Source organism: Capsicum annuum, unplaced genomic scaffold (genome assembly GCF_002878395.1).
Source record: "Capsicum annuum cultivar UCD-10X-F1 unplaced genomic scaffold, UCD10Xv1.1 ctg80047, whole genome shotgun sequence".
NCBI classification, from domain to species: Eukaryota; Viridiplantae; Streptophyta; class Magnoliopsida; order Solanales; family Solanaceae; genus Capsicum; species Capsicum annuum.
Window position 1 is genome coordinate 1 of NW_025890678.1, and position 9,977 is coordinate 9,977.

At 27.4% G+C, this 9,977-nt stretch overlaps 1 protein-coding gene across 1 annotated transcript in view; it reads left to right on the forward strand.

The window, feature by feature from the left end:
- Positions 1-1,897: 1,897 nt before the first annotated feature.
- The window catches only part of LOC107844868 (tropinone reductase homolog At5g06060), a gene marked incomplete at its 3' end in the record, with an annotated part of 10,284 nt that continues 2,204 nt past the window's right edge, over positions 1,898-9,977 (forward strand). The window contains 2 exon segments of the mRNA XM_016689204.2: positions 1,898-2,376; positions 2,997-3,204. Coding sequence (XP_016544690.2) covers positions 2,270-2,376; positions 2,997-3,204 — 315 coding nt within the window.

Genomic DNA, 9,977 nt, shown 5'->3' on the forward strand with positions numbered 1-9,977 from the left:
GATTGACACTCCTCAGACCAGAAGAACAACCGTTAACAAATTATACACTATACACCCCACCAATGAGCCTGCAGTTATTTACTGTCAAGTTTCAACGTTTGATAACATATATATTTCGTATATAATTTTATTTACATGTTATGTATCTATGTTATATATATTATATATATACAGTAAAAAATTTTGGCAAGACAGTATTTCATGAGACACCACTTTTCTAATTAGGTAGCTTCACCCCGAGCTTATCATCTTGTCATGTAATAAGCTCGATCTTATATGTAGCTATTTGTATATATCTCTAGAGATGATATTATACAAAAATATGTTTAAACTTAAAATACTCTGGAATTAAACGTTGAAAGGTCGGGACATCATTCAAAATTCATAAATCAATTGATACTTCTGCTCATCGTTCATCTTATTTCATGTGACACCACTTTCCTAATTCGGTGGCTCTACCCCCGAGCTTATCATCTCGTCACGTAATAAGCTCCATCTTATGTGTAGCTAATTATATATATATATTTCTAGAGTGATCTCATAATGCAAAAATATGTCTAAACTTAAAATACTTTTGAATTAAACCTTGAAAAGTTGGGACATCATCCGAAACTCATAAATCAATTGATACTTCTGCTCTTATTTTATTTGACGTTATCATTATTTAGACAATCAAAAGTCTTTTTACAACAAGTACTTTGAATATCCTAAACTGAAAAAGTGGATGATTGATAGCTGTTGGTAGATGGAGGGGAATATAAATTGTAGACGTTCTCGGTTATATCTGTCAATGAAGTAATGTTGACTCATATTGAGAATATTTTCAGAGGATTCAATACATAGTGTAACTAGAAAGACAGCTAAGTTTTTAAAAAAGAAAAAAAACAAAAAACAATCGGAGTAGGGGAAAGGAAAACGAAAGAGCGGATTATACATGGTGAAAATCAAATACTTACCAATAAGTGAAAATTTACAGTCATTCAACGAAGCTACTACTAAGTTAGAAGTATTATTGCATTGATTTTAATGAAACAACCCTGCCCTATTTTTTTTTTCTTCAGCTAAAATTATGCCTCAATAATAAATTGAATTTAATTATATGAACTCTTACCAACTCAAGTCCATTTTAGTTCAATATTTTACAAATTAAAATGAGAAGTACTAGTTTTTCTCTAAATTTCCAATAGTCAATTTGAATCTCTAGTAAACCTACAAGGCTCCATGAAAGTATCGGACCTAAAATAAACGTATTAACATGATTAAAAAAGAATTTCCGATAATAAACGTATTAACATGACTCAAATAAAGTAGTTGTAAAAAAGAATTTCCGATAATAAACGTATTAACATGACTCAAATAAATTCTCAACTACTTTCTTGTTTTGTTTTACTTGACTCCTAAATTAAAAATAGTTATTTCAATTTAATTGTCTAATTTATAAAATCGACATAATTTCGTTATCTTTTCTTCTTTTTGTTCTTAGTATTAAATAACTATATAAAGTAACATTTGTTAAATTAGAGTTTCAAATTATCAATAATAAATCTAGTTTAATAAAACACACAACTAATTAAAATTTTCTTAAGAAAGCGTTAAATAAATAAGGATCAATTAAAATGAAATGGAAGGAATAAATGGTACCATCTATAATATTTTTCTTTCATTCTACAGTCTCTCTCTTTCATTCTGCACTCTCTCTCTTTCCCTAAACTCTAGAATGACTACAGGAGATTATAATTCTCTTGAGACAACTTCCTTCAAAGTAATTTTATTTTATTTCTACTGTATCTCTTTTTAACATCGCCATTTACCATGCCATGATTTCTAATCTATAAATTGGTGCATCTACACTGTGAGAAACTATTCCGAATTAATTAGTTTTGCGTAATTAAAAAATACAACATAATCAAAATCATTAATCCATAATCCAACCACTCAAACACCTCCTTGCTTGCTTAGTTATTGTAAGTATCTAGGAAACTAAGAAAATAATAAACAAAACAACAACAACAAAAAAAAGATGCATATTCTACAACCATTGATCTCCATTAAAATACCTCCATCATTTCTAGCCGTCGATCAATTTGCATTGACTTTTTCTTCTGATCTTCAGTTCTATTACATCTTTAGGTATAAATAACATAGCCTTGTATCATTCCTGCAGGCTGCAACAAAAAAAAATTATAATAAGTGTTGGATCTTGAATTTACATTCATTACATAAAATTATTCATTTGAATTCTTGAGAAAATTAAAGAAACTTGATAGGCATGGCAACAGTGCAAGAACAAAGTAGCAGTAGCAGTAACAGCAGAGTCCAGAAATGGTCTCTTCATGGGAAGACAGCTCTAGTTACTGGTGGAACCAGAGGTATCGGGTAAGCTGAATTATTCGATCTTCGTAAAAAGTGTAAAGTCAAAAATTAGATGCTTACAACTGTCTTACAGAGTTTTGCTGGTAAAAAATTAGATGCTTATAATTATCTTATATAGTTTTGAGGGTCATAATTTAGATGTTTATAAGTGTCTTGCAAGAGTTTTGGAGGGTAAATAATAAATGTTTATAATTATCTTGCTAAGTTTTGCTAGTTAAAAATTAGATGTTTACAACTGTTTGTATTACAGAGTTTCGAGGGTCAAAAATGTAATGTTTACAATTGTCTTACAAGAGTTTCGAGGGTTAAAAATTAAATATTTACAAGAGTCTTGCAAGAATTTTGAAAGGCGAAAAATTAGATGTTTACAATTGTCTTGCAAAGTTTTGATGGTCAAAATTTAGATGTTTACAATTGTTTGTCTTAGGGAGTTGAGTGTCAAAAATTGGATCTTTACAATTGTCTTACAAGAGTTTGTAGGGTCAAAAATTAGATATCTACAAATGTCTTGCATAGTTTCAAGGGTCAAACATATCTATAACTATATGTCTTATAGAGTTTCAAGGGTCAAAAATTAGATGTTTACAATCGTTTGTCTTACAAAATTTCTCACAAAAATTTAGGTGTGCAATAGTGGAGGAACTAGCAGGATTTGGAGCAATTGTTCATACATGTTCAAGAAACAAGAAAGAGCTTTATGAGAAGATACAAGAATGGCAAGCAAAAGGATTTAAGGTGACTGGTTCTGTTTGTGATTTGTCTTCCAAAGAACAGAGAGAAGAGCTCATTAAGACTGTTTCCTCTGTTTTTGAGGGCAAGCTCAATATACTGGTAAGTTTTCTAACCAAATATTATTTCTATTCAACTAGAAAATATTAGATGATAATAAAGTCAATCTTCTTAGTTATGTTTGACTTAGTTTCCTTAAAAAAATTTAAAAAGAACTCATTCTTTTTTGGGGGTATAAAATCATAGCTTTTGATGTGCATCTTAATCGTAATTTCTATGTTGACAATCTTCTTCTTAAGAATCAGTTTCTTGGTTTTCAACACTTACAACTTCATGTCAACACCTACTGGTCAAATTAATTTGGATTATGTTGTGTGTGACCTATCAAAATTTCGTCAGTCCGAAAGTCCGAATTTAAAACTTTTAACTATCCTAATATGTCTATGCATGTTTTCATGAATTTTTCTTCTTTTTATTTTATGGGTTAAAGAAAGCAACTTATATTAAGTAGAGGTGTGCAAAAACCAAATCGACCGATAAATTGAATCAATAAAAATGTTATTGGTTTATTGTTATTGGGTTAGCGATTTTTTAATGGTTTTATAAAAAAAAATTACTGGGTTATCGGTTCGGTTCGATTTTTTCTTATTGGATTATTGGGTAAACCGATAACCCAATGAATATATATATATATAAAACTTATTATATATTTCTCTTTAATTTCTACAAATTAATAAACCTATAATTTTAATTATATAAACTCTTAATTTCTCCTAACAACATTTAGTCCAAACTTGAAGATATTTATAAATTAAAACGCATCACGTAGGATTTTTGGTTGCAACTAAGATTCGATTTTTTCCATATTAGTTACTACTATTTCTATTCTATGAGTATTTTCTTATCGATTAAACAAAAAACTGAACAGTTAAAAACTAAAAATCAATAAACCGAAAACCGATAAAAAATATCTTATTAATTTAATTATTGATTTAACATATTTAAAAAACGAAAATCGAACCAATAATATATCAAATCGAACTGAACCGTTCGATGCGCACCACTAATATTAAGTAAAAATTCAAAGTTTCAGTAGATAAAGCCTAAAGGAACTGATCTTGTTGGCTCAAACTCATAATAATCTTAGGATAAAGTACTTTAAAGCATGAAAATGATGGTCGTTCCAAAATACAACATCATTCTAAGTTGAACTATGTGATGCCCATTTCTTTCTTTACAATAGTTAGTAAAAGAGTCCGTCACCATATAAGGCTCCCTACAAATGTGACTGGTTAGAGGACGGTCCATTGCGTCGAGGAGAAACTTGCAATCATTTAATATGTGTTCACGAAAGTATTTTATACATTACAATGGAGAAACCTGCAAACATTTAATATGTGTTCGCGAAAGTATTTTATACATTACTTCATTTGTTCCATTTTACCTGTCCCAAATTTCCTAATTTGGTGTTCCATTTTACTTGTCTTTTTTTACTTATCAAAACAAGATAATTTTTTTTCTATTAGTGTAATTGTTTACTCCTTGTTATTACTCCCTTCATCTCATTTTACCCGTTCCAGATTGAGATGGCACAACTATTAAGAAAACAATGATTGGTAATGTAACTTTACCATTTTGCCCCTGTTAATTGTGTCTTATCGTTAGTTTTAATATTGATGGATGACTAATACCAAAGCACCATTTATATTCTTAATGATGTACTCTTAATGGTACTCCTCTTGCAACATTTTTCAAGAATGCTAATAATAAGGAGTAATCAACTACACTAAAGGTATATTGGGAAAAACAAATTGTCTTGTCTTGATAAGTAAAAAAGGACAAGTAAAATAGAACAACAAATTAGGAAATTTGGAAAGAGTAAAATGGGACGGAGGGAGTAGCATTCTTGAAAAATATTGCAAAGAAGAGTACCATTAAAAGAACACCATTAAGAACATAAATGGTGCTTTGGTATTGGTTATCCATCAATATTGAAACTAACAATAAGACACAATTAAGAGGGCCAAAATAATAAAGTTACATTACCAATCATTATTTTCTTAATAGTTGTATCATCATAATTTAAGATGAGTAAAATAAAACGGAGGGAGTATTTATTTTAAGAATTAAAACAACTAAATTAATGTAGTAACTTGTTGCTTTGAACAATAATGACATCATATTAATTGAGATGAGCTCTTGAAGTACATAAAAGTTAAACACTCTCTACTAATTTCTCCATTTATCAACACGTCTTTTGTAAGTCTCTAAATTGAGAATTAAAAGCATGTACGGAGTATTAAATATTAAGGAAGAATTTTAACCTTTGTAATTCCATAAATAGTATTCTCTCTGTCCATTTTACTTTTCAACTAATATATAAAGTAGATGTTGATTTTTTACCGATTTAGTTTGAAGAACCAAGAGATGATTTATACATACTTTTTCGTGTCAAATTATTTGTCTTAAATTTTCTAATTTAATTTTTATTTTACTTGTCCTTTTTCATTAATCATGAAGAGATAAAAAAAAATCATGTTTTACCCTTTGCATTAATTATTATTTTTTAAATTAAAATGTAAATATCATTTAATAGGGACGCTATGATAAACTAATCATGTTATTAATCATTTTTCTTAACCAATGTGTCATTTCAATTTGAGATGAGTAATTTAAAACGGAGGGAGTAGTTCCTAACTTATCTTATTGTTAATTATAGTTATTTTCCAATTCATTTCTCAAAGCATTAAATTGATTATATTCACGGGTTAATACGATAAAATTATCATTCTATCTCCTTGAGGAGAGTGTCAAGTCAATAGTACAAGTAAAAACAAATGGAGGGAGTACAAATCATGTAACACTCCATTCGTCCATATTTTCTAGTCAAGTATTGACTTGACACACCTTTTAAGGAACAATAAATAGACTAACAATTTTACCATATCATTCTTTAAATGGAAAAAGCTTAAAATTATCCTTGAACTAATTGAAATAGCTTAAAAATGCTCCTCGTTAGATTTATGGCTCAAAATACCCATTCGTTAAATATTTAGCGAAAAAATACTCCTCCATCTAACGGAATTCGGAAAAGGATCAAAAATACTCCTGAACTATCTGAAATGGCTAAAAAATATTCCTCCGTTAAATATTTGGCTAAAAAATACCCCTCCCCCTAACGAAATTTCACCAAGCATGCCACCTACATAAAAAAAAACTACGTGACTATGCCACTATACCATCCACATGTAAAATGTTAGTATTTTTTAATTATATGACATTCCTTTCTTCTTTATTTTTATTTTTATTTAAAAACGTTAGTGAAACGGATAAAACTTACACGACTTTTTCATTTTTAATCAAAGTAGACAAACGGTGGTTACATAATATTTTTTTTGAAAAAATTTATTAAATGTAACATCGCTATTATCAAATTTCTTTGATCATCTAAAGAATAAGTTTTTTTCCAATTAATAGGTTTAAAAGTGTGAAATCTAACAAAAGAGTATTATTAAACTGATAAACCCATTAATTATTAGGCCATTATTAAAGTTAAAATTAAGATTTACTCGTACAAGTAACAAATTTTAAACTAAACTTCAAATTAGTTACTCAAAAGATATGTTTGGCTTTGCTAACTTTTATTCAAAATGCTTATGTTAAAATGATTTAATAAATAATTCCTCTAATCTAAAATTAATGAATCTTTGAATGTGACACACATCTTCAAAAAGTTAATGAATGACATAATTAAAGAATAATTTATCAATATTAAGTATCATTTTACTTCTTTTCAAACTTGTTCTAAAAATAATAAGATTATTCATTAAAACTGAATTTAGAAAAATGAATTCATTTCGAATGATTAAACAAGTGTTAAAAGGAATTCATTTATTTTGAAAAAGAATTTGCATGTAGTAAGTTCAACTCAATTATTAGTACATCAACATTTGTTAGCTTAAAAGTTAAAATTCTAGCTCCTCTTCTGAGTCAACATCAGATCAAGATGAAGCTGTTCCTCATCCCAAACGACAATAACAAGATGAAATTTAGAACTTTTAAAACACTAATGAAAAGGTGAAGTCTAGAACTTTTTAAACATTAATGAAATAATTAGCAAAAGATTGGTTTTTTATTTTTTTCGTTTCACTGCTTTGTAAAAAAATAAAAATAAAAATAAAAATAAAAATAAAAATAAAAATAAAGAAAAAAGGAATGTCATATAATTAAAAAATACTAACTTTTTACATGTGGATGATAATGTGGCATAGTCACGTAGTTTTTTTTTATCTAGGTGGCATGCTTGGTGGAATTTCGTTAAAGGGAGGGGTATTTTTGAGTCAAATATTTAACAGAGGGGTATTTTTGAGTCATTTCAGTTAGTTCAGGGCTATTTTTGATCCTTTTTCGAATTCCGTTGGAGGGAAGGGTATTTTTGAGCCAAATATTTAACGGAGGGATATTTTTGAGCCAAAAATCTAATGAGGGGCATTTTTGAGCTATTTCAGATAGTTTAGGGATATTTTTGAACCTTTTTCGTTCTTTAAATATAACAAATTTAATGTTATAAAAGATTGACTATAGTTAATAATAGCGCAAATTAGCAATTACGCGATAAAGTAGCTCTTGTTTTGTTAAACTAGAAAGTAAAAATGAACTTGTATTTTTAATAAAATGGACAAGAAAAAGTGAACAGAAAGTATTTCAAAACAAATGATCTACTTTCTCTTTTAATCTGATTCAAAAAATTTTTTTTTTGTGGCAGCATTTTAATTGTAATTTTTCACGTGACATATTTAAGATAAAAAAATTAAAAAATATTTAATATATTTGACATAATTTTAAATTAAGATTACAAGATTAATTTCTTTTTTACTTTCTTTAATTTCGTGCAAGTGAAAATATTTATTAGTTTTTTTGAACCGGAGAGAATATAAAGCTATAAAAGGACGTAAAACTTGTCTGCTGAATTTTCCAGACATTGATACGTACACAACTTCGTCTTTGGAGACACAACCAGGAGGTAAAGTGAAATGAGAATAGGACAGGATGACATAAAGGCCAAATTTGGGTGACAAACTTCCAACAACATAAATGATAACAAGACAAAATTGTCATTCTGGAAATGCTATATTTTTAAGTGTCACTTTCTTCTATTTATAGCTAATTCCCATCTCTCAGAACTACTTACTGACATATAGGAACACTGCATTATATTTTACAAAACAGTCAGTTTACAAAGTCAAGCAAAGGAGTAACTAGCTGTTTGAAAGAGATTATAAGTTGGTCAAAATAGATTATAAGTTATTTTTTATTTAAAATGGTGTTTGATAATTTTTATAATTGCTTAAAAAAATTATTTTTGACTTTTATTAAGTTAAAAATAAGAAGTTGCAAATCCCAGCTTTTTTTTTTGCAACTTATAATCTACTCCCTCCGTCTTACTTTACCCGTTCAAAATTTGGATGACACAACTATTAAGAAAACAATGTTTGATAATGTAACTTTACCATTTTGGCCCTCTTGATGGTGTCTTATTGTTAGTTCTAATATCGATGGATGGTCAATACCAAAGTACCATTTATATTCTTAATGGTGTACTCTTAATGGTACTGCTCTTTGCAACATTTTTCAAGAATGTTAATAATAAGAAGTAAGCAATTATACATTAAGGGTATAATGAGAAAAAAAATTGTCTTGTCTTGATAAGTAAAAAAGAAAAAGTAAAATGGGAAATTTGAGACGAATAAAATAGACGGAGTGAGTATTAAAGTTTGACCAATAAAATTACATTTGTGTCCCTAATAATTATTACTTATTCCAATTTTACCCTTGTTGATTTGATACTCTAGCATATTTTAATAGGTGCTTGTTTTATCAAATTATTTTATATAATTATTTAATAATCATATAACAATAAATTTCTTTTAATTTATTAAATTAAGTAAAAAAATATGTTTAAATAAAGTTAAAGTAAAAGAAACGAAGAGAATACATATAATGACCTCAAAATTATGGAGTTAATTTACATATAATTAGAGTTAATTTCACGTATAATTATTAAATTTACACATTATAATGGTAAAATCAAACAGTTATTTTTTTATTACATTAAAATAATTAAATTATACCTACTGTAACAATAATTATAAAAATATTTTTTACCACATTAAATAAAAATCTGTCAAAACTCAAAAGTTTAGTTTGCGTTTTAAGCTTCCATTTATCAATGGTAAAATTCTCTCTCCAAATATCACTTTTTATGAGAGACTGACTATTCAAAAAGAAAACTTGAGAGGAGAAAAAATAATTTAATTGGTAGAGGTTTAATATACTCCTTCCCTTTTAAAAATAATTGATAATATTTGACTTGACAACTTCCTTAAAAGTATTTACTAAAGAATTTATTTTATTAATTATATTTTAAAAATATAAATTTAAATATATATATATATATATATAAAGAGAGAGATTTTATTAAGTCATTTAATAATAAAAAATCATTTAAAAATATAATAAAATCCAGCCAACTAATAGCCTGTTTGATCAACATTCTAAAATCAACTTATTTTAAGAAGTGTTTTTCTTCAAAATATTTTTTAAAAAAGTATTTTTGTCGATGAGAAGTTGTTTGTGTTTGGTTAACAAATTTTAAAAATATATATTTTTCTTAATGATAAGCTCGGCATAAATATTAATACTATCCTCGAAGGTTAAAAGCTACAAGTCCAGTTTGATAAGAAAATGAAGTGTCGTCACAAATTGCACCTTAATGATACGAAATCTTAACATAATCATGAAGAAACAAATAATCTTTTAATATCTAACTATCTTTTTCAAACACAAATATTCAACACTTAAACTCTTAAAAAAAA